The 25,839-nt window shown below is 34.1% G+C and overlaps 2 protein-coding genes and 1 long non-coding RNA gene across 5 annotated transcripts in view; 2 read left to right on the top strand and 1 right to left on the bottom strand.

Annotated features, from left to right (window-relative positions):
- Positions 1-546: 546 nt before the first annotated feature.
- Positions 547-1,262, bottom strand: LOC112905271. The gene is made up of 3 exons (XR_003231671.1): positions 1,060-1,262; positions 765-937; positions 547-660 (listed from the first exon to the last, which is right to left on the bottom strand). It is a non-coding gene; the product is annotated as an uncharacterized LOC112905271 (long non-coding RNA).
- Positions 1,263-1,466: 204 nt separating this feature from the next.
- Positions 1,467-5,262, top strand: LOC108733213 (polyribonucleotide nucleotidyltransferase 1, mitochondrial). 2 transcript variants are annotated; one of them, XM_025977374.1, is made up of 9 exons: positions 1,467-1,668; positions 1,726-2,309; positions 2,699-3,203; positions 3,263-3,456; positions 3,508-3,671; positions 3,928-4,115; positions 4,174-4,297; positions 4,357-4,590; positions 5,046-5,262. In XM_025977374.1, exons 1-9 carry the CDS (start codon positions 1,544-1,546, stop codon positions 5,172-5,174), a joined length of 2,247 nt encoding a protein of 748 aa, XP_025833159.1. In that variant the 5' UTR covers positions 1,467-1,543; the 3' UTR covers positions 5,175-5,262. The 2 variants fall into 2 exon arrangements, with proteins under 2 accessions (XP_025833159.1, XP_025833160.1); XM_025977375.1 differs by lacking the exon at positions 1,467-1,668 and having other exon boundaries at positions 2,053-2,143; positions 2,226-2,309.
- A 5,202-nt stretch (positions 5,263-10,464) lies between these two features.
- LOC108733216 (sodium/calcium exchanger 3) overlaps positions 10,465-25,839 on the top strand; it is a 106,611-nt gene continuing 91,236 nt past the window's right edge. For both annotated transcript variants that reach the window (XM_018464307.2, XM_018464305.2), the window contains exon 1: positions 10,465-12,132. In XM_018464307.2, coding sequence (XP_018319809.1) covers positions 10,562-12,132 — 1,571 coding nt within the window. In that variant the 5' untranslated portion in view covers positions 10,465-10,561. The remainder of the gene's footprint in view (positions 12,133-25,839) is intronic.

The following is a 25,839-nucleotide window of genomic DNA, read 5'->3' as shown; positions in this document are numbered from 1 at the left end:
AGCATAAGATAAAATTAATGATATCAAGTATTCTCACCTAAATTAACTGTACACTGTAATGTTCCAAAGTTTGCAAGTGTGAAAAGCAAACCAAATCCAGGAGAGCAGACAATTTGTTTCAGTGGTTTCCAAATCTGCAGATTGCTACCTCTTACAGGTCCAAAATTAACTGCATAATGTTGCAAAATGAAGATGCTGCAATTCCTTCTCATTTCTTGGGGAATCTACAGAAACAGGCAAGAAAAAGTAATTAATTACTACTTTCTAAAATACATTGTTTAGAAGTTGTCTATAGAAGCAAGTTATAAATGTCTAAAAGATAGAGGTTTCTGGGATCTCATTTACTATTTTTAATTGATAGTTACTTACCAGTTCACTGTCATGAATCCTCAGCTACAGCACACTGTCTTCTCTTCCAATGGAAAAAAGGGGCTTTCTTTAGGACCATAAGTACACATCTACTATCTGGAGCAAATGGGGACTGATACAACTTATTTAATGGCATTTGGTGTTTTCTAATGTTACTATAAAATGAAATCAATGANATATAAATTATAGGTTTAATAAATAGATAAAATAAATTAGTTTGTTTTAAGCTAACTTTTACACTAACTGAAAGGTCATTTCCACATTAATTCTGCTGTTCTGCTTTTGCCACCCCTGAAAAGTTATTTAAGTTAGCAACTTAAATTAAGTTACAAATATCAAAGAAATTGATGTTTATGGGGCCTTATTTACTACTTTTAATTAATACTGTTACTTACCAGTTCATTGTCAAAAATCCTTCGTTTAGCAACAACACACTGTCTCTGTCCACAATGGAAGTCACATTCATGCTTTTTTTAGGAGCATAGGTACAACTATGCTTTAGAGCGAATGAAGACTAATACAATCAATCCTCCATAACTTAATGGCATCAGCAGTTTTTCTAATGTTCCTATAAAATGAAATTTTATGAAAGTGTTCAAATACAATCAATTTAGCCTCCCTTTTTCCTCCCCTTTTCTCTGTTAGTATCAAATAGATATGCTATATATATTTAATAGCATGCTTGCTCACCTTAATTATCTACAGGATCCTTCAAGATGACAAGTTAACAGCTAGAACGCCACAATATAACTTGGTTTTTCAGTAGCATCAAAATGAACTTGAATTACCTCTTCAATCTGTAGCAATGGAGAAAAAACGAATAAACTACAGTAATAAGTAAATAAATCATGAAATAGAATAAAAACTCGCGCCGGAAAGCAAGTAAAATTGTAAAATTCAAAAAATTCAAAATGGCGATGTGCGGCGACTGCACCTTAATATTCAAAACAAAATCTATGGACAGTTGGACAGCATGAAGCATCATTAATAAAATTTATCACCATAGACATGGATCACATAGATAATTCATCATGAATTTATTGATGCATAATGTTGCGTTATTCGTAGTTCAAAACGATTGGTATTTTAGTCATAGATAAGTTGTCAGTGGAGCATATGAACTACGGGAGACCTCTAAAAAAAGCTATAACCTACAAAAATTGCATTTTTCAAAATGCTTTCAAGATGTAGATGCACGAAAGTTTTTCATAAAATAAAGTTTTTTACATGTAAAGGTTGCAATAACTTTACCACTTCAATTTATAAAAGTAACGAATTTGATGTACAGTTTTCTAATGGGTAACAACGAAGTGCCTAATAAGCTACAGCTTGTGAGTTTATCATCATTTGTTTTAGTCGAAATTTGAAAATAACTACTGGAAAATATGCTCGGCTTTCTGATGGTTGTGCTGTAGGAACTTTAGGTGATACATCAGTAATGGTTACAGCTGTCTCTAAAACGAAACCGTCTTCAAATAACTTTTTACCGCTAACAGTCGATTATCGTCAAAAGTCTGCAGCCGCAGGTAGAATTCCAACGAATTTTCTTAGAAGAGAATTAGGTCATACAGAGAAAGAAATTTTAACATCAAGAGTAATTGACCGCAGTCTAAGACCATTGTTTGATTCAAATTTTAATTATGAAACACAAATAATATGTAACATGTTAGCAGTTGATAGTGTTAATAATCCTGAAGCAACTGCCATAAATGCAGCTTCAGCAGCATTAGCTGTTAGTGATATACCTTGGAAGGGACCTGTTGGTGCAGTCCAAGTAGGTTTAATAGATAATGAGATTATTATTAATCCAACCAGAAAAGAGCTACAGTTATCCTTGTTAAATTTGATTATTACAGCAACTAAACATAATTTGGTAGTTATGCTTGAAGGTCAAGCTGACAATATTCTACAACAAGATTTATTAAAGGCAATTAAACTAGGTGAGTTTTTAAAGATGGTTTCATTAGTCACAAACTGCATTAAAGTATACTTCAGTAAATAAAGCATAGCAAGTTTATTGATTCCTAAAGGATGTGCTACTTCATTTTAAGACACAAAACCTGCATAAAATTGTAACTAAACCTATAAAAAATAATGTGGTTGTACTAACAAAGTGATTAATATTTGAGAGCGAATTTTCTAATGTTACATATTAAAAGAGGTAACATTATTTTAAGCTTAAAGTTTTACATGTTGTACCTGTTCTTTCTTCTAATTAATTACCTGTTTGCAACTGCTACAATGCCTCATACAGCTGTTATTCTCCTATTCTATAAATATTTTAATGTCCTTTTAATTTTTACTATTTACAAATTGAGTTTGATTTCAGGTACAAAAGAAGCTCAAAGTATAATTGTGACAATAGAAAAGATGCAAAAGCAATTGGGGAAACCTAAACGAGAAATCGAAATATCACCATTGCTTTCTGAAGAAGTGATTGAAATTCTCCGTTCATTATCTCAGTCGCGATTAAAAGAAGTATTTACAAATTATAATTATGATAAATTACAACGTGATAATGCGGTTACGGTGGTAAGAAACGACGTACTTGAAAAAGTGAAGCAATCTTTTCCAGAAGCAGACTCCAATTTAATTTCGGAAGAATTTAATAATTTTACGAAAACGGTGTTTAGAAATTTAGTATTTAGTGAACAAAAGCGCTGTGATGGTCGTGATTTTGATGAACTTAGGAACATTTCGTGTGAAGTGAATTTATATAAACCTCTACATGGTAGTGCGTTGTTTCAAAGGGGACAGACTCAGGTATTGTGCACTGTAACACTCGACTCGCCTGAGAGTGCATTACGTCTTGATTCCGTGGCTATGTTAACAAGGTAAAATTTGAATTTTGAACCAACGGAAATTTTTCCATAATCATAATTTTCTTTTTCAGCGGATTGAAATCTAAAAATTTTTTTCTTCACTATGAATTTCCCCCATTCGCAACGAAGGAAACAGGAAAAGTGGGACCATTAGGTAGACGAGAGACAGGTCATGGAGCCTTGGCTGAAAAAGGTCTCAATAGTATTGTGCCACATGATTTTCCTTTTACCATACGCCTTACTTCTGAAGTATTAGAATCAAACGGTCAGTACACAACAAAAAGTTGAATTGAATTTGAATTGTTCGTTATTTAAGGATCTAGTTCGATGGCAAGCGTGTGTGGAGGTAGTTTAGCTCTTATGGATGCCGGTGTCCCAGTGTCTGCTGCTGCGGCAGGAGTAGCGATAGGGCTTGTTTCGAAATTTTCTAATGACGACACAAAGCATATGGAGGACTATATACTTTTAACTGATATTCTTGTAAGCATGTAATTGAAATTTATAAAGAAAATAAAAACACTTGGTATTTGTTGTGTTGGGACAAAAATACCAAGTGTTTTTATTTTCTTAATATTAAATATTTGCCACCAAGAGTCAAACCAGAAATCAATTTCGTAATGAAATTTATTTATTTAACAGTTTATCAAATACCTCTTTGCAAAAATATTTTTGATAAACTAAATTCACAGACGGCAATTTAACCAGTTAAGTAAAAGCAATAGCGAATTTTTGGTAGGGTATAGAAGATTATATGGGAGATATGGACTTCAAAATAGCGGGCACTAAAAAAGGTTTAACAGCTTTACAAGCAGATATTAAAATTCCTGGCCTTCCTCTAAAGGTCGTTATGGAAGCAATCCAAAAAGCTACGGATGCAAAATCTAAAATTTTAGATATAATGAAGGATTGTCTAGAGAAACCGAGGTAAATGATTATTCAAGAACGTGTTATGTTACATACCTATTTACATATTTTGTTTAAGGGCAGAAAAGAAAGAAAACTGGCCTGTTATCAAAACTATTGAAGTTGAGCCTCATAAAAGATCGAAACTAGTAGGGGTCGGTGGTATCAATTTGAAAAAGCTTTTATATGAAACGGGAGTTTCTGTAAGTTTTTAACATTCAAATTTGTTGTTATTAAATAAAATAATTTTATACTTATGTAGGTGACACAGGGTGAAGAAACCAAATTCACATTATTTGCTCCAAATCAACAGGCAATGGACGAAGCCGAAGAAGTTATAACGAAATTATTAAATACAGAAAAAGTTCCTGAATTAGATTTTGGCGGAATTTACACCGCCACAATAGTAGAAATTAGAGATATTGGGGTAATGGTAACCCTTTATCCGGGAATGCCGCCTGCTCTATTGCATAATTCACAGCTAGACCAAAGAAAAGTAAGTTATTTAAATTCTTAATGTTTTTATGCATTTTGCATTTACTCTGTATGTGTCTGTGCGTAAATAAACGACACGCAGAATTTTAAATAATCTTATCTTTAAAAAATTAATGATATGATAAAAATCCAAACTTAAATAAGCTTATGAAGACTTATATCATGAATAAAAGAAGAAACTTGCCGAATGTAAAGGATAAATCTGGAAGAGATATGTTGACAGTTTATTCTAAATTATGATATTCAGTGCGCCTGATTCGCTTTTTTTCTGATTGTAGGGGGGTGGCAAAGACCTAGAAAATAGCAATAAGTTGGTGTGTGTATGCAATATTTGTTTATTTAAAATGTTGTGTAAAAAATGTCTAATATGTAATTTTACCTGTATATCTATTTGACATGTTTCTCGAGAATTAAACTGTTAATTTCAATTGTATTTTTTTAAAAATATATTTACAGGTGGCTCATCCATCAGCGTTAGGATTAGCGGTGGGTCAGCAAATGCAAGTGAAATATTTTGGAAGAGATCCAGTTTCTGGTTTAATGCGATTATCAAGAAAAGTTCTGCAAGCGGCTGCCAAAGCTTGACTTATTTTGAATGTTATATTATACTTAAGATTAATTAGACTTGCATGTAAATAAATATTGATTTAATAAAAAGATATTTTACTAATTAGATCGTGTTTGTTGTTTAATAAAGTAAGGCATTCGCGATTAAATTCATGTAGACATTAGTTTTGATGGTAAGTATAGAGACGTTTTAAAATGAATATATGGGTACATATTTTATTTATTTTATAGTAATTGCACAAGTTGAAAGTTTTAAAAACTTATAAAAATGAAAATAAATAGATAATAATACTTTACGCAATTATGATTAAATAGGAATTATTTTTTTCTATTCATAATAATACCCACAATTTGAAATAGGCGAAACACGTTTCCGTTGTGTATTGGTAATTAGGGTGCCTTTCTTTATCTATATCTAATTAGTAAAAAAATAAAATCGCCTTGATTATTCACAGTAATTTATGGTGGCACTGTACGTAAGGTACAAATAACCAATAAAAGTAGTGTCTACGTTTATTAAGAGTGCGGGATGACTGTTACACGGCTCACACGAGCGTAATTAAAACGAGCGCCATCATATGAGTACCTACATGTACTTTAGTGCGAAAACATTGGATTTCCTAACTGAGTTATTAAGTTATTTTTCTACCTGAAAAAAAAAATAATCATTGCTGATTATTCTCATATACATATGAAACTAAATTCTGTGTTTAATTTAGTGTTTTTGGAACGTAGAACACGGATTTTGTTATATGATTTTATTTCATTGAAACTGGTTCGTTCGATGTACAATCTATTTCAAGTTAAAAATTCAATTAATAATAAATAAGATTTGTAATGTTTTTCTAAAAATAATAAACGTATGTACAACGTAAACATGGAATTAATGAAACATGAACTTCGTACAATGGGACTGAACTGGAACAGCACGTTTTTAAAGTTACTAGCATGTGAAAAAGAAGGCTTCTTTCAAGTGATAGAGATTGAAGCAGCTGTATTATTAAAGAGGTTTGCTGAGGGGCTTCACAATAATGAAGAGGTTAATCGATACCATGTAATTTCAAGGCGGCTGAATAACTTTAACGTGTTTACAAAAGCTCTCATCAAACAATGTCAACCGTTTTGTTTATAAAACTCATTCACGATCGAGAAAAAACCTTACAACAAAAAACAAAAAGTAAAATCGCTTAACAAAAGTAAATTTTGTCACACGATTTAGTCCAATAACACTTTTTCTTAAGTATTCTTAGGCTGAGGGTTCCGCATTCAAACAGTTCTTGCGGAACCCAATGATTGTAGCAGCATTGATTCTCTGTTTGATGTTTGAAATCATATTTCAGTTAAAGTTAAATAAATAGCTTAGTATGCGGACTAACACTTAATTAAACTGGGCTTCATAGGAAGCATTTTATTAAAGGTCAAAATCAGAAAAAAGGGACATTAATACTCACCCATTTGAGAAGTTTAGTGTCTTGTAACTTAGTCGTAAAGAAAATGAAATTGCGGTAACATACTTTGCATTTTGATTATTGAAGTAGATTGAGAGAAAACGGAAACGCTATAAAAATTCCTATAATGGGGAAAAGCCAAGTGATCAAATATTATTAAAAAGCTTTGTTTGGTGTTTTCTTTTGGATATATATTGGAATTTATATAGTATTACTCCTTTATGAATAACTGTATACAATCGTAATTAAATTTTTAAAACATTTCAACAATAATTTTTTATGATTAGTATTAAACTGATTTTAATGATAGAAGCCAGATACTCGAAACAACATTCACGTTTTACCACGCAGAATAGTATTTGATTACATACATGCACACAGATAATATTAAAAGCTCGTAATATAGGTAATTACAATTTTATTTAATGAAAGCTTCGCAACAAAACACAACGAAAAATATAACATGCTGCATTTTCGTTGATTAAATTTCCGAATCTTTTATTGACCAAACGTAAATGCGCAGTTTTGTTTGTCAGTTTACGTAAATTTAAAGGATTATTCGAAAAGGGCAACCCTAAATATTATTTTTTAAATTTCCATTGGGTTTAAAACCCACACGTAATGGTCATTTCATATCAATATAATCAGACCGGAAACATTTCCATTTACCAATGTGTAGACTTTTCAACCACTGGATCGGAAAAAGGGTCATTCTGGTCCTGTTACGCCTTAATATTTTCAATTATTATTAATATATGTATTATTAGTTAAATACATTACAATTATTTTTCTCTCTGTATTCCAGTTATGTTTTATTTCGTGTCAAAATTGTAAATTTCCGCGTTAAAATTTGACTTTAATTTTTTTCTTTTAAAGATACCTAAAGATACGAATATAATCAATCGCCAGCCAATACTCTTAAGCCAATTATAAAAGCGTGGTGGGGTGTCGTAAACCCAGATATGTTTTGGCGAAAATATTTTTTTGCGAAATCAAATAATTTCTTGTTCTCTTTAATCAATTTTTAAAAATTTGATGGGCAAAATTTCGCTGTTTACAGTGACTTAAGCCAATTTAAACTTGTACATAGAGAGAAAAATCTTGTAAACTTTACCATGCTGTCTCATAATCTGCGTGCCTTTCATTGACTGAAAAATTACCATGCTAGTACAGCAAAAATTCGTATGCTTTCTAGTAAAGTTTATAAGGTTCTCTTACGAAAATTGTTTGACTTATATTGAATTTTATTAGTACAGGTTTCTTGCACCCGCTTTATAGTGACGAGCATGATAATTTTTCTAAGATTTTCTTATTCGTGTATGATATAACAGCGCTGTTAAGTGTCGCAAGGTGACATGTACTTTGACTAACTAAAACGTGTTTTTGCGAAATCGTCAGAATTAGTTTATAGTTTCCAATTTGAACACGCAAAATTTCTCTCATTACAATGATTCAAGCTAATTTAATTTTGTATTGTATAAAAACGCAGCAGGGCGTCGTAAAATGACATACATCTTGATGAAAATGTGTTTTTTTTTTTAATAAAAGATGATTCATAATTTAGGGTTCTTTTTAATCAATTTTTAAAACTGGATGGGCAAAATTTTGCTGTGACTGAAGCCAATTTTAATATGGCGACATGTAGGTATTTTAACTAAAATATATTATCGGGAGTGTTTTTTTTTTCGAATTTGATCTGAATGCACAATATTTCGCTTTCAACGTAGCACAAGTCAATTTAAATAACATTAAAAGCAGGATAATCAGTAATCAGGTACCCTAATCAAAAATTGATAAAATTCAATTCCGTCTGCAGACGACAGTATCTTTTACATCGGACAAGGATTACCTTGTATATTTAACTGACGTCAACTGAAAACAAATCTGAGATTTACTGTAATCCTGTTTGAACAAAAAATATTAACGGAAACGCCATCCTATTGAGTCTATTCAGTGATAAATATTTCTTGAATATATTCATTATGAAAAGCTTTCCCAGCGTCGACCCCAATTCAACGACGTATTAATGTATTTTACACCTTTACTGTATGAAAACACATTCTAAATCCTCGATTTATAATAAAATAATTAAAAAAGGAACTGAAACATAACTGGACGTTAAAACATGCTGTAATTAACGAAGTCTACGTTGATGAAGCGATGGGAAAAAGCTGACAACCAGACGTATCTGCTAAAATTCACGATTACACATTTTCTTTATTTTCCTTAGAGTTCAATGAGTCTTGAAACTGAAATTTTAATTGAAGCAAGCAATTTTCCAATTGGTTATGTCTGGGTTGCTTATCAACACAAAATTTAGCTCACTATAAAGAAGGCTTTTAAGTAATAAATGCCAAGAACACACAGTCTGGTCTAATAAGGATGTACAGAGATACTACTTAATCAAGAAGGACGAAAACAATAAATAAACTTAGGTATTCCGCCCGGTGTAGTACTTATTCTATTTTAGACGTTTCCTACTCGAGAATATGTGCCCATCTGTATAGCAAATAAAACTAAAATTGAGTCAAAATTAGACAAAAACCGGACACAATAAAAAGAATTATTGTCTAGATTCGTTTACAAACCATTTCTTGAGTTGGGCACAACAGAATCGACTTAGGCATATAAAATACATGACTGTAAAGTTTTTGTGTGTTTTATCCTACATCAGCTATTTATTCTGATGGGAGATCCGTCTTTCGATCTACATTTTACTGTAAAGCTGGAGAATAGAGCAGAAGACATTCGTCAGTCTCATTTTAGTGCTCATGGATGAAAATCACAGAAAAAAACCTAAACCAAGGCAAGAGAACCCGGAATTAAATGTATGAGTTATTTGTCCATGTCGCTCTATCATGTTTAAATCTTACAGACAAATGAAGACTTCAAACTTAAAGGTAGCCCCCTTTTTTTGCGTTGAGGGTTGAGATCAATAAAGAGCCCAAAATATGATAATAAATTCTAGTCGTTCGACGTTAGACTACCAAATAGGTACTCGGGTTTAGGGCCGCGTGGCAAAAAAATTAAAATGGTATCGATTCAATACTAAAAAAAAATTACAATCAAGCTTTCATAGGTGGAATTGAAAAGATGTTTTATCATCATATCTCAAAACACAGATTCTGTGTACTTAACAATAAAAGTTTTCGATTTTATGAGTTAATAACAAAAGAAAAGTAAAGTATTTTAACCAAGCAGTATTTTTTTTTGGTTGAGAGTTTCGTTTGGTACTTTTTTATGGTTCAAAGTTTACTTTAAAGTTCATGTCTCGTATTTTTAACTTGTAATCATTGCACGCATACAAGAGAAAATGTCAATGTCGTTTGATAATGGTGCGGCTATACTTCTATAGTGATGGCTTTTAATGAAAATAAATCTAAACTTTTAATCCCGCATAGCAGAATAAGGCGAACTTCAATTGTAAGAACAACTTATCAATTGTTCTGGGACCCGAAAATTAGAAGTTCAATCAAAAATTTTTATTTTTAACTTATTGTTTTCTGTTGAATTTCTTTCGGTTGTTTATGTAGAAAAGTGAAACTAACAAATATTTTTGAAACTTTCTAACAAACTCGCATAGACGCATTTGAAAAGAAGTTGATAGCGGTTCCGGCTATTTGTAAAAGCTACCGAAGAATGGGCGTCAGCGGCGTCAGAGGCACCGCCGTCGATTTCCATTGCACACTCCTTGCACACAATCGTCCCCCGACGTTACGTTATGAGTCTGAGAGAGAGGGTTCTACATTGCAAACCGAAGCAGGAGCAGCAGCAGCACAGCGGAGTGGCCGGACCTTGTGCCGCTTGGCAACCTCTTCGGTGCCGACGTCGAGTCGCCAGTTTCGGTCCGACGCCGAAGGAAGACGCCGGTATCGCGAGAGAACGTGGTGCATGTGATATGCGCGACGACGACGCAGGGCAACAACAAAAACAAAAATCGTCTGATGAACTGGGATCATGGGGGAGAGAATAATGAACAATTCTTCCCTTATTGCCTGCGTCGATGGCTTGGTCTTACCATGCTGGAGGCCTCTCGAAAACGTCAGCGCCTTCGACAAGTTCGGACGCGGACTCATCTACTTCACTGCTCTCGTCTATCTCTTCATCGGAGTTTCTATTATATCCGATCGTTTCATGGCCGCAATAGAAGTTATTACGTCTCAAGAGCGGGAAGTGTCCGTAAGAAAGCCAAACGGAGAAAGGCATATCGTTGTGGTGAGGGTGTGGAACGAGACGGTGGCCAATTTAACTCTCATGGCTCTTGGATCCAGCGCTCCGGAGATTCTGCTCTCCGTCATCGAAATATGGGCTAAAGACTTTAACGCTGGTGACCTCGGTCCGGGCACAATTGTCGGATCCGCTGCCTACAATCTTTTCGTTATCATCGCCATTTGTGTGTCAGTTATTCCCAATGGCGAAACGAGAAGGATCAAGCACTTGAACGTTTTCTTCGTGACGGCAATATGGTCCGTGTTCGCCTACGTGTGGCTCTACTTAATCCTGGCCGTTATATCACCGGAGGAGGTGGAAGTGTGGGAGGGAATATTGACATTTCTTTTCTTCCCAGCTACTGTATTAACTGCTTACGCAGCCGACCGAAAGATGTACAAATACATAAAGAAAAGCTACCGGATGAACGTACGCGGGGTGATTGTTCAAGCCGAAGGAATGGACTCTATGGAAATGGGCCAGACCGAAATCGAATTGGACGACGCTCACGAGGACGCAAAACAAGAATACGTTACGATATTAAAAGACTTAAGAAAGCAAAATCCTCATGCCGACTTGGACGCTTTGGAGCGCATGGCTCATGAACTTTTATTGAACAAAGGGCCTAAATCTAGAGCGTTCTATCGTATCCAAGCCACACGAAGACTAATGGGAAGTGGCGATCTTCTGCGAAGAATCTCAGAACGCGCTCAGAGTGACTTAAGCGAAGTCAAGGCGGAATTGCAACGAGAATCAGGAGCTTCCGAGTATACAACCGGTTCGGGATGTAAAGTTTGCTTTGATCCAAGTAAATACACCGTACTGGAGAGCTGCGGCAGGTTCGATGTGCGTGTCGTTCGAACAGGAGATGTAGACACCCCTTTGACAGTACAATATGCTACCGAAGATGGCACAGCCACAGCCAACAGCGATTATGTTCCTGCAAAAGGAACACTTCATTTTGCTTCCGGCGAGAAAGAAAAACAGATCACGCTTGAAGTAATCGACGACGACGTTTTTGAAGCGGACGAACATTTTTACATACGACTTAGCAACTCGCAACCCCCTGGGGCGTTAGCTACTCCAACCCTTGCAACCGTCATTATATTGGATGATGATCATGGTGGGATCTTCAAGTTTGCCAATCGCGATCACGAGCTTGTCGAAAGTGTCGGGACTTACGAATTAAAGGTTATTCGCACTTCCGGAGCCCGGGGAAGAGTTATACTTCCCTATTGGACTGAAGATGGTACCGCTAAAAAAGGAAAGGAATACGAAGCGGCTGAAGGAGAAATAATCTTCGAAAACAACGAATCAGAGTAAGTTATTAGAGATTCGATTGTTACAGGTTCGGTAGAACATCCAAGAATACGTAGGAGAATATTTATGCTCGCGAACGGTTAATTTAGAAATTCGAAAAAGATTGTTAAAGGTGTACACCTGGCGCGGCGGAAAAACAGGTTACAAGCATTCGAAATGTGGTGCTGCAGGCCAAAGATGAGGATCCTTGATCCTTTAGATAGAGAACGTTGGAAATTAGGAGGTATTAGAAAGAGTAGGAGAACAGAGGCGCTGTGGTAGTCAGTAAGAAATAGGTGAGATAGTTACTGTAGTTCTTAGGCTTTCACGGGCGGCGTCTATCGATGCTGTGTTTTCTTCCGGGCTTTTTGGCCGTTGTTCGTGGAATCTTGCTTTTCCAGACGTTTCGCCGTTCTTTGCTGACGGCATCTTCAGTGGTGACTGGGCAGGTGCTGAGTCGAAAGTTAAGGATATGGGATGTTCTAGTTTTAGGGAAATGCAAAGATTAGCTCAGGATGGGATAGAGTGGAGGTGCGTTTCCAATCAGTCTTAGGACTGACGACCTAATCAAAACTGTTTTGTGTAGAATTTTCTATTTTAAGTATTATGATCTAAACCTCAAAATGGGAGCGCTCTTTTTAGGAAGGAGAGTAGCTTAAAGCAGTGTAACGTTTACATATCGTATATGACAGTTTTATGAAGGATCGGTAATGATAAAATTAAATAAATTAAATACTGCTATTAGCAATTGTTGAAGCAAATATTTCATCCTTATGTAAACTAGATTATTTTATTTATCTATTTTTGACTAAAATCATTCATTTTGTCTGGTAGTCTTAGTAAAATAATAATATTTTTGGTTTTTCTTTTCTTCTTTTTATGTTACTGTTTAAGACCTCTGCTGAACATCTTAAAGTTTTATATGGAATCACATACAACAAATATGTATAATAAAGTAGGAACAGTTTAGATATATATTAGAACTGATTATCCTCTCCAAAGTTTGTTAAGGAGTCCAATGCCCTTCAAAAATTGAAGGATAATAACCCTTTGACTGGTCTGAGAGCCGAAACGACATTTAATATTTTCTGTTGATTTGTTGTTCTGCCTATAAATTTGAATAGATGGGCACTATGTTAATATATAAAAAATATTGCTTTGGTTATTGCATATCGGGCAAATGCTTGCTTTAAAGGTTCTTAGTACTTTAATGTACATATAATTGTGAAGTTCATGTTACGTGTAGTTCATAAGTGTTAATATAACTTTACAAGGAGTTAATTAAAGCAAATAATGAAATAAAACTTATTGTAGCTTCATGTTACTGAATAGAGAAGATATTTCAAAGAAAAGTTAATAAGATGTATTGTTTTAATTTTTGTATTCGGAACTGAGGCAGCTAAAATGATATGGAAGAAACAGATGCACTTATGGTATTACCATTACCTACATATATAGCAAAAGAGACTATTTCTAGAAGGGCATACTTTCTGTGTCATCTAAATTTTCTTGAAAACCCGAAGAACATGTTGCTGCTTTAAATCCATTATTGCTAATGCTTCGTATTGAGAAATAAAAGAAAGTGTATGGAGACATTTACGGATTTCTTCTTCTTTTCAAAAATTATTAAGACCGTATGACGAAAAAGACTTTTAATAATCACGAAAGTAACACTTTTGGTTTATTAAAATTTTGACATGTGCATTATACTTTGATTAAAAAATTGTGTAAAGTTATCCTTTCAACATTTTATAAATTAAATAATTTTTCATACCTTAGGAAAGATTATATAAAAAATACTCATTAAGTTCTGGTAATTATTTGTTATATTGATTATAAAAAAACATTTATCCTTTATTGCTTAATTATTAATGATAAATTCTGTCCCCTTTTAAAACACGTTTTGATTCTCTACTTGGGGTTGGTTGTAATGAATGAAGTTACGTGAAACAAATTAATTAATTAATTCTTACCACCTATAAGGCAAATTAATGAAAGGAATCGTTAAAGGAAGCAAATAACAAAAATACATCAAGAAGTTTATTTACTCTATCTAGAGTTAAAACATGATTAGGCATTAATTACTACCAAGAAGTGGTTTACTTTGTTGGTGATTTTGTGGTTTTTGTGGTATATTTTTTGGAAGGAGTGTTTTCAAAACGTTTTCAATGGATAGCGAATATATGCATTTATAAATAAATGCTTTATTTACCTACAAAATTTTTATGTTCCCTTGTGGGCAAAGTAAGATATCTACAGTGGGTGATAATAATTTAATAGATTTTGCCAGCCTATTCTATAGACATGTAAATGTGCCAAGTGGCACGTTATCAATTAACTAACAATCTGCTTTTACCGCAGATGTATGAGAATCTCGTTTGGAATATTAATCTATAAAGCCGATCGCTTCGTTATACCGAGCGAATTAACGTATGGATTTACACAAGCAAACAAATATAAATAACTTCAATAAGTTCAGAGATTCATCATCATCATAAGGTTGTCAATCCTAAGACTGGTTGGACACGCACCTCCACTCTTTCATTTCCTGAGCTAATCTTCTAAAACTAGAACATCCCACACCCTTAACTATTTGCGAACAGTAATCTATCTATCTACCTCTAACCCTCTTAACTCTTTTTTTTTGCCTCTAAATTTCTCTTACTAGACCTTCATGCCTGAGAAGGTGTCCTACCGACCTAACTCGCCTATTTTTCATTGACTTTTATAGAGTCCTCTGTTCTCCTATTCCTTCTTTTCCACCGCGCCTACCGTCCATGTTTCGCACCCATACAGCCCCGCGCTCCAAACATACAACAATCTTTGTCGAATTTCTAAATTAATTGTTTACGAGCATAGAAGTGACTTCTTTTTATTGAAGGCGACTCGACCCTGCGCTATCCTCTGCTTTATATCCCTACTACTTCTTCCGTCCTGACTTATCTGACTTCCTAGATACCTAAAATCAGCCACTTCTTCTAATCTTTCGTCTCCCATCTTTATATTTGGTTTTTCCCTACTTTTTCTTCCCTTGTATACCAGTATTTTGTTTTACTTTAATTTATTTTCATACAATACTGTTTTGTCAATACCGTTTCCATTTTATTTAAAGCTATCTCTAACTCCTCCCTGCTTGATTCCGTGAAACGTAATGATTAATCTGGCCATGTAACGAATGTTTAAACAATTTTTAACCGTTTTGGAATTTTTTAAAAATGTTGACCGATTTATGCTAAAATTTTCTAATCGCACTAAAAAAATGATAAATGAACGTATTATCATGCGTGACTTAAAATAAAAAATGTGTTTATGTTTCTCTTTAGATATCAAAAGTCGACGCGCAATTTTCATTATATTCCGGTAATTTTGAATTTGCATAATCCGTTTTGGACTTAATTTTTGACAGGAAATGAATCGAAAAGTCCCAGTTCTTTACCTCCAACAATCGTTATAGACACAAACTGGGTCTGACGTAACCCCAACCCCAAGGGAAAACAGTCTTTATTGTTTCGGCATTTATCATCACCATAAATAGAGCGCCGAAAGAGCCTTTCGGCGCGACTGAAGTTTTTCCCTGGAGAAATCATTTCGTGTACGTAATTGCACGTCACAATTAAAAGAAAACGGTTTAGAAAAAGGAAAATTCGAAGATTCGTTTTGGGGTGAATAAAATGTTTTAACGCAATTTTTATAAATATTATTACGAAGGTAAGCAAGTGTTAGGTGTAGGTCTAAGGATAATCATCAACACCGTTTGTTAATTGAAAATATTTCATTAAACACCGGCTAATGAACCTGTCGACACAATTCAGCTTTTTACTGCTGAAACTGTTTTTACCAGAATGACCAAATGAAATCTAAGGATTAATTGAAATCCTTGATTTTGTTGCGAACCTTTAATTCCTAGTTCGTAGTACCTACGTATTACCTTGGCCATGTTCAATTTTATTTTTTAACTGCCTATTGAAATAATTGAAGTAAATGGAAGTGATTTATGTAATTTGCGAGTAAAGAATAATGTGGAACCTTTTTCTTTCAAACAATACAGAATTAATTCTATTGTTCTTCAATATGTTTGCAACTTATTAAGTTTATTGGCAATTTCGACTAATTTTATTACCACAAATGCTGTAGAAATGTAAACTTTGACATACAATACATCTTCAGAAGAATGTGACAGTCCTACAAAAGAACTTCAAAAGTTTCGCCGAATAAGTCCTGTTATTTAATTTATGGTTTCCTTTCGACTCTTTCGAATTGTTTTCGGAGATGGATTACTATATAAACAAACTAAATTAAAAATTTTACCTAACATGAATCAGTTAAGTAAATATATTCTAAATTCTTCATTACACACTTATTTATGATCAATACTAATTTTGAAAAATCGATTTAGAAATTTGTTAAGGTGTAAATGAGGGGCAAAAGTTTTTGAAAACTTTTCTGTTTAGCTCTCCAACTAAAACTTCATTAATTGAAATCGCTTTCAAATAGTTTAATGTTTTACAATTGTTTTATTTGAATGTGCACGAGTTTGAGGAACAAGTTCGCACTACCACACAACGAACGGTCTGATTTTTAACGAAGGTCATTATCGATCCTTCAAACCACAAAGATGCAACCCCGTAGAATGAACAATAAAGGATGGAATCTTCAGGTCGGCATTCATGCAAATCGAAACGCTTTTTTTTTCTGGTCACGAAACCCGAAAGTCGATTGAAAATGACCGAAATTCTAGCAGAAAGCAAAGGCAGTTGATAACAAAAAGAAGGAAATTGACCTGGAGTAGTGACTTCGATAAGAAAAAAGTTGAACTATAAATTTAAGATACATGTTTGTAAAAATAAAAGGATGTACAGTAGAATCCGCTTATAATGACATCGAAGGGAAATAACAAACACGTCATACTAAGCGGGCGTCATACAAAGCATAGTCTTAGAAAATAAACAATTTTCTATTTTGGTTAATTATTTAGTTTAATAGGGAGGAAAATTACAAAATGGATTTATTTATTAACAGAAAAAGAAAATTATTAATCATTTGGGTCACTATAGCCGGATATGATTTCTTGAGAAGCAGTCATAATAAACAGTATGTCATTTTAAACGGAGTCGTTATATACAAACTTTCCTATAGAGAATTTAATATGAAAACCAAACTTAACACTGCAATTACTTCATATTAAGCGGTTGGTCAATATAGGCGGAGCCATAATAAACGAATTCCACTGTAGTTTGTAAAAAAAGAGTAACTACAATACTATCTTGACTTCTCCTACAATTTGTTTCTGTCTCTACATTTGCTACTACTTGTAATCAGTGTAATTTTAACAAAATTTAAAACTAATGGATTAATTTTAGTTAGGTATTGTACAGTAACAATAATGTTACGTTATGCATTATTGATGAGATAAGGAGAAACCTCACATCAGTAGGCTGACTTTCATCTGAGACATGTTTTCAAACTTCCCTGCAATTAAATTATTTTTAATCGTACCACATTCACGCGGACGTTTAAAGTCAATTTATGATTTTGATTATTCATGAAGTTAAAGTTTCAGAGGGATTAAGTAATTTATTCATCCAACTTTGAGTCATCGTTCCTGTTTTAGACATTTAGCAGTCCTTTCCACCAGATTAGATTATACAGACGTTGGTTGGATTAATGTTTAAGTAGATACTTTACTCCAACTTTGGGTTATCTACCACTTTTAACGAAAATCAGGAGTGGTGATTTTGAGTGCACAAAACACGAAATCGTAAGTCATGTTAAGAAATAGAGGAAATCGAAAATAAAATGTGAATTAATAATAACGGTAACAATTTAGTTCAAACATAACTCCAAATCGGTTCGTTAAGTGAGGATAATCAGGCAAAACTGGAATAGTTTATGAATAAAAGAGCTGATACAAGTATTTTGAAACTGCTGAAGTGAAATGCGGGTAAGCGGTAGGTCGTAATGTTGTTTCATAAAACAGCAAGCAGCTAGTGCGAGATATAAAGTAATATTTAGGACATAAGGCAAAATCGACGTCCTTTACGAGTTTACCACTCTTCGGGACATCGAAATTGAACGGCAGAGGATAACGACTGTTAGCGCTCAAATACATTTTTAATACTGCTCTCTAGATGATACTCTACTGATGACGGAGAAAATCGATACGAATGATTGCCACATCTACTTTACTTTATTTTTACTAAGATGAAAATGGGAAAATACGAAGTTCCGCACGCAAAATTTCAAGGGTCTCTCGGAAATTTCTATGCGTATTTCTCGGTTAATATTATGTAAATATTTACTAGTTATTTCGTTGATAAATAAGTGGTATAGGTCAAAAAATTACTTACAGATATTGAAGTAGTCAATGTACAGCGTTCTAGTGGTACAATAATCTTGCACGATTCCGACGTTTCAGTTTCCCCTCACGGTTCATCTGTAACAAAAGAACATAATTCACTAATAATTTTAGTTAGGTTTGCCTTAGAATATTGTAAATAAATAAATATATTCTATTTTCTATGTTTTCAATTAGAGTATCCATCATCATCATCACCCTAAGGTCGAAAGTCCCAACAATGGTTGGACACGCTCCTCTACTCTTTCCTATCCTAAATCTAGAACAACCCATATCCTTAACTATCTGCGAACAGTAATCTAACCTAGGTCTACCTCTAACCCTCATAACTTCCGTTTCTGCCTCTAATACGTCTCTGACTAGACCTGCATGCCTGGGGAGGTGTCCTACGAACCTATCTCGCCTGTTTCTTATTGACTTCTAGAGTCTCTATTCTCCTACTCTTTCTAATACCTCTTCATATCTAACCTTCTCTATGCACGGTATCCTCATCATTCGCCTGTAGAGTATCCAATAACATCAATTTTACATCGAAATTAATTGTTTAGTTTCCTAAATAACATCCTCTCCATTTTCTTATGATTTCGTATTCACTTTACCATTCTTGATGGAGACCACCCCAAGTAACACAAACACTTTTCACAACGGACAAGGCATTATCAACGCAGGACTGTAGTAGTAGCTAATGAAGACACATACTCATTATAGAATATTCTTTAACAGTTCTTTTTTACCATGTTATTATAGTCTCCTCTAACGAAAGATTGCCAATATATCTGCATTAATAACAAATCATTGTGAATAAAATAATTCGAAGTGGTCTGTATTCTGTCAAAACTGCCAGACGCGGATCGCGATTTCGATCCTTTTGGATCTCATCGGCGCGTCGCAAACAGCTCCGACAGAACACAGACCAACTTTTACCTGCTGTCTTAACAGCATACGTAATCCTAAAATGTAGCATCGTACTACAGATGGCGTTTACCGCGCCATTTGTGGTATTTTCTAAATCATTGTGATACTGAGAATACATGTAACGTTTTTCGTATCACAACAGTAATCTGTCGCTCACTGAGAGCAGTAGATAATGTTCAAAAAGACGAATATATGAGATAGTTCTGCAAAACAATCTGACCATTGCATGATGAACACATCAATCAACGAATGTGTATGGCAGTCCTTCAAACCACAATTCAGATTGCTCACGTCAAGTCAGCAACAAAAACACGCACCCCTGGATTCTAATCAAACCTAGTTCGACATTTGTACACAGGATAGCTATACATTTTAACTTCAGAGAAGGCATTTTGCTTCTATGTGTACGAAACAGAAACGGAGTCCTTTACAGACTGTTCATTCGCATGAAATACTCGAATGTGACATCCTGAATGCTAAGTTATGATCTAGACCGTTAGACCATATGCCGCTTTGCGATCCTATTTTGTAGATACTATATTTTTACGATGGTGTAGGTCTAGGTCCGGAAACTTTACAGATAGAACCATCAAATTTTAAAGAATAACATAGTAATGAATGCGAAATGAATCAAAGCCAAAAAGCTCGATCTCTTGTAATTTCTTTTTTTAAGTCAATCCGTTAATTAATTAATTAATTAACCAAATATTAGAGTCAAGCTAGTTTGCAGAATGGAAAATTCTGATTTTCACAGAATTAAATAGTAATAGTCAACTAATAAAATATTGTAGATCACAAACAATAGAGAGATGTGCTTTTGATATTGTTTGTTACCATCCTGACTAAATCATTTATGTATGCATCATTCAATAGCGGTAGCCGTTATCATATTTTCATATTTTAAACGTTTTATGTGCTTCATATTACGGCGTGTGTGCTTTTTATTGCTGTATTATTTACATATTTATCGTCATATAAATAGGGAGAAAGAGGGAACATGAGGAATAACGATGTTCTTTAGCGTTAAATATGTATATCGCCCTCAGGCAAGAGACTGAAGCCTTCCTCAATATGTAAGTTGTAGAAAACTATTACTTCTTTTTAATATTTCGACTGGATACAAGAAAATGCTCAACACGCAGTTCGCAAACTATGGACATTTTATTGTGCAAATAACAAAATTCGGCGGTCACAAAACGTTTCAGGAGATTTTTTAGTTTCAGCAGTACCTACCTACAGTTGGGACGTTCAAAATTGGCATAGGCTTCAATAAAACTATCGCATTTACTTTCTTCTTTCAACTTACTAATGAGACTAGAGCGGTTGCTGACAGAACGCCTACTTCAACTCACGACAGACGTTTCAGGGAATATCGTAAATATAGAAATGAGATGTCAGGTAGGAATCAGCGAGCACTTACAAAGAAAAAGGAATAACGTAACATCAACTAATGTGTAACAGAAAGAGACAAGCAAAATTTGAGCAATTATGCCAATATTAATCGTCCTAACTATACCTAGCACTAGGTACTTCCAGGTAAATATTTACATATATGTTAGAAATTGCTCAAAGAAGTAGAATGGTCTTAGACAATCTATATACATAGAGAGAGTAGAAATGTAGGACAAAAGCCGCTAAAAGATACGTTTTTAATTACACTGAGGTAACCGACGCCGACGTTAGACCGGTTTTTACGTCAAAAACCCACACAAGTTTACAAAGCGTGGGCGGCAGGGGATTAAATGAAAATATAGACGATCCAAATGGGTATTTTCATGTAGAAGCCGTTTGGTATGTACTCGTACGCTAGCTGAGATAATAACTTACATAAGTCAATAAAGAATTTGAAACAGTATAGATTTATACCACAAATAGATTTTTATGAGTATTTACTTAATTTTTAAATCGTAATCATCATCATAAGGTCGTCAGTCCAAAGAAACAATCTTCATATTTCCGAAAAAAAAACATTCCACATTCTTAATTATCTACAAATAGTAATCTAATTAAGGTTTATATCTGCACCTCTTTAGTCTTATTTCTGCTTCTAATGCCTCTTTATACTTCAAACTACCTTGTCCCTCGTTTTCATTCATGATTTATCCTACTTTTTTGGGACATTTCTGCCCCCCTTTACTCCTGTCTTTGACTAACCTTTCATGTTTCAGAAAGTTCTCTTCTACCTCATCTCTCGTTTTCCACATTGACTCTGTTCTCTATAAGCAAAAGAAGTGATTTTTTTTATAAGGGAGTCTCAACCCTGAGCTATCCTTTGTTTATATCTCTATCACGTTTTCCTTCCTAACTTACCTGACTTTCCAGACGACTCCTTCTAGTTTGCCATCTCTAATTTTTTAGTTAGCTTTAACCGTACTTTAAATTATCATACCAAATATCGTTGTTTTATTTTTATTTAATTTTTATTAAAATATAAGATATCAATGTGGATACATATAGGTTGGGTATTTTCTTTTAAGATTATCGGAGATTAGAATATGGTGTCTATGTTTTCTAAAAGAAAAAAAAATCGTACAGGAAAAGAAACTGATAACGCGACGACAAATGTATTTTGTACAATCTGCGATCATAAATGGAGATTTGTTTATCAATAAAGGAAAACCGTCTGTGCAGTCGTACGATAAAAAATTATCCGGAGACCACAAGGAAATTGCGTTTTTGAACTCCCGTTCTAGTAGAACGTTTTCAAATAAAACTAGTAGCGAATTTGGTTTGATGTTTTAAATAAGAAGGTTCTTACATACTAACTAACAACATTAAATTTACTTAAAACTAGAGAACAACTAGCAGAGAGGGTGGAGTCTGATTGGAACATATGGATAAATGTTGGAATTTCCTGAATGCCGTCATAGACGAGAGGGTGTCGAGTGCAACCAGATATAGAAAATTAGTATAAATAGTGATTAATAGCATTAAAAACCGTCTAATTCTGAACGCACCCTGCCTGCGTGACGAACCAAACCAATATCTAAGCCCATCTGTACCAGATATTATAAATAATTCATTTAAACTATTAATTTTGCGCGTTTTGTGAATCAACTTGCATTATATATTTAGGTATACTTCATTTACTTTCTGTAGCGATGTGCCCCTCCCAATGTCTTGGATGCGCGCTGGCAAAATCGTAGGTAGGGAGAAAAAAGCTTATTATACTCTCGACTCTTGTTCATTAAACATACTTTTTCATACAGTACCTGCCAAAACTTTTGTTCAATCATGAATAGTAGTGCGAGTCGAAAAAAAAAACGTTAAAGCCTTCAATATGTCTTCAACTATAAATAAACATCTCGTTTATATTTTTAGTAGTAAATGGTACCAATAATAGCACATTTGAGCAATGCAATTGTGGTGGATAAAATGGTCAATTTTTCCGTGCAATAATGTACGGATTATACGCTCCTCACCGGTTAAGAGTTTGGCCGAGAGTTGTCTCCTTCCTTTTCTGGCCTAGTGCTGTTCTTTTCTACTCTGCGCTGGTCAAACTGAAGGTCACATCGCTACAGAAAGTAAACGAAGTATACATATGTATGTAGCAGCTTTCTAGTATAGTTGGTCCTTGTATGAAAAGTCAAGGCTCTTCCTGAATCTGCCAGTTACTGAAACGTCAAACGCATGAAATTTTATTAGTACCGAATTCTCCACTAGTGTATACTAGCAGTCGCTATTGTACCAATAATATGAGAGAAAGCTTGTCGCTCTAAATGTGACATGACACCTTAATATCTGTAAGAAGAAGATTTACGAGTAATAGATACTGTAATATACCTGTGTAGTTAATGTTGGAGTAATTTTCTTCAGAGATATATTAATTCTGCTTGCTAGGCTCCTACTGAAACATAAATTGTAATATACGTGTAACTCTAGTTTATAGCTCCTCATCCCTTTTTAGAAGACAAATTGTCCCGGATTTAAGCTGATTCGGGTGGATTTGAGCTGTCACGGGTATTAAAACACTCTGGTCTTATTATCTGGTAGGTATAACCAGATTCATTACTTGCCAAACAAAAGAAAAAAGGCGAATTTAAAGTATTTGAACGCTCGCAGAATTATAAGCAGGGAGAATTCGATGTCTCGTTTCTGATTGTACCATTCGTAATATACTAATTGTGGTAATATGCCTTGTTTATTCACAAATCTTTGTTTCCAATTTTATAATTCTGTATACACCATGAAAGTTTAATTTATTTTCAATCAAATAAAGACATTCATTAGGCAGTCTTTGATTCTTTTGATATACTGAATCACGTAGAGGAATGAAATGAACAATATGCTTGTTATGTATACAGGGTGTAACAGAAATAAGTGACGAGCTTTGGAGGATGTAAACTAGATGCAATAAACAATCGCATAGTGCGTTCAACAGCGTGGTTAAGGACATTTTTTTAAATAAAATTACAATTATTTAAGATCCAAAGCATCATCTTGATAATTGCAATTTTATTAAGGCAAATTTGTAAACTAACCAAAAAATTCAAATAACTCTCCAAAAGGTTCATACCACACATTTACCGGAATCGCGAAAGATGTACGACATGCGAATTTGTGTCGCACCAACAGTGATTCTTGTGAAAATTTTGTCCTGCGTGAAGCAAATTTGTCTGTAGACATCACCCTATGGAAAAAAGTTAGGCTTTGCAGCACTCTTCTGTCGAAAACGTTGACAAAAATTAACTAGCGGTTGAAAATCTGTTTCAAGTAAGGCTCATTGCAAATTTTAAAATTCGCCACGCTGTCAACGTTCCCTACTACTACTTTCCGTGTACTACTTGGAGATTGTCTCCTATGAACTCCAGGATTTCGTATTCCATAGCGGCGATATGGTTCGGATGTCGACGCTTACAACCCTACAAATGTAAGGTATACATTGGCGGTTTCTCGGAATCTCTGTACCGCATTTAAGATGGTTCGCAGGGGTGTGGAAGTCTTCGCTAAGGATGTTGATGGCTGTGCAACTCAATTGTTACATTAATGTTATATTCGCATTCGTTGTCCATCAGGATCATATCAATATCATAAAGTTCTGCCGTATTAAACGCTATTTCTAATAATGAGTGGCACAATGACCTAATTAAGAATGAGTGAATGACAATGTTAAAAAGACAAATAACACTTCCAATGTCTCAAGTATAATAGCTAGAAACAAAAAAAAAACAGTTTCTAAATTGTATTATTCTACATGAAAAATGTCATTAGTTAGGTGAAAACTCATATCCCATCAATACATTAGAATAGGTGATTCCTTTAGCCCTACAAGGATAAGTTTGTGGTTTTTAAAGATTCTGATTAAAGGACGACGTTCTGATGAACCTAGACAGCAAGGACGGTATTTAGTGTCATTGTTTAAAATTACATTTAAATTTTAGATTGTCTTAATATCGGACAAGATAGACGCATCAAATTGCATTAAAAACATGTTTAAGACAAAATCGTACTACAGATGGCGATTACCGCGCCATTTGTGGTATTTTCTAAAACGCGCTGTTAAGACAACAAGTAAAAGTTGGTCTGTGTTCTGTCGGAGCTGTCTGCGANTATATAAACAAACTAAATTAAAAATTTTACCTAACATGAATCAGTTAAGTAAATATATTCTAAATTCTTCATTACACACTTATTTATGATCAATACTAATTTTGAAAAATCGATTTAGAAATTTGTTAAGGTGTAAATGAGGGGCAAAAGTTTTTGAAAACTTTTCTGTTTAGCTCTCCAACTAAAACTTCATTAATTGAAATCGCTTTCAAATAGTTTAATGTTTTACAATTGTTTTATTTGAATGTGCACGAGTTTGAGGAACAAATTCGCAGTACCACACAACGAACGGTCTGATTTTTAACGAAGGTCATTATCGATCCTTCAAACCACAAAGATGCAACCCCGTAGAATGAACAATAAAGGATGGAATCTTCAGGTCGGCATTCATGCAAATCGAAACGCTTTTTTTTTCTGGTCACGAAACCCGAAAGTCGATTGAAAATGACCGAAATTCTAGCAGAAAGCAAAGGCAGTTGATAACAAAAAGAAGGAAATTGACCTGGAGTAGTGACTTCGATAAGAAAAAAGTTGAACTATAAATTTAAGATACATGTTTGTAAAAATAAAAGGATGTACAGTAGAATCCGCTTATAATGACATCGAAGGGAAATAACAAACACGTCATACTAAGCGGGCGTCATACAAAGCATAGTCTTAGAAAATAAACAATTTTCTATTTTGGTTAATTATTTAGTTTAATAGGGAGGAAAATTACAAAATGGATTTATTTATTAACAGAAAAAGAAAATTATTAATCATTTGGGTCACTATAGCCGGATATGATTTCTTGAGAAGCAGTCATAATAAACAGTATGTCATTTTAAACGGAGTCGTTATATCCAAACTTTCCTATAGAGAATTTAATATGAAAACCAAACTTAACACTGCAATTACTTCATATTAA

The sequence above is a fragment of the Agrilus planipennis genome, unplaced genomic scaffold, assembly GCF_000699045.2.
Source record: "Agrilus planipennis isolate EAB-ADULT unplaced genomic scaffold, Apla_2.0 scaffold72, whole genome shotgun sequence".
NCBI lineage: Eukaryota > Metazoa > Arthropoda > Insecta > Coleoptera > Buprestidae > Agrilus > Agrilus planipennis.
This window is presented reverse-complemented; position numbering and strand designations above follow the sequence as displayed.

Bases quoted from the DNA above. Each gene is read 5' to 3' on its own strand.
- LOC108733213 (XM_025977374.1), top strand. From the start codon at position 1,544: ATGCTTTCAAGATGTAGATGCACGAAAGTTTTTCATAAAATAAAGTTT. The intron at 1,669-1,725 runs GTAACAACGAAG...CATTTGTTTTAG, and splicing joins GATGTACAGTTTTCTAATGG to TCGAAATTTGAAAATAACTA. The intron at 3,672-3,927 runs GTAAGCATGTAA...AATTTTTGGTAG, and splicing joins TACTTTTAACTGATATTCTT to GGTATAGAAGATTATATGGG.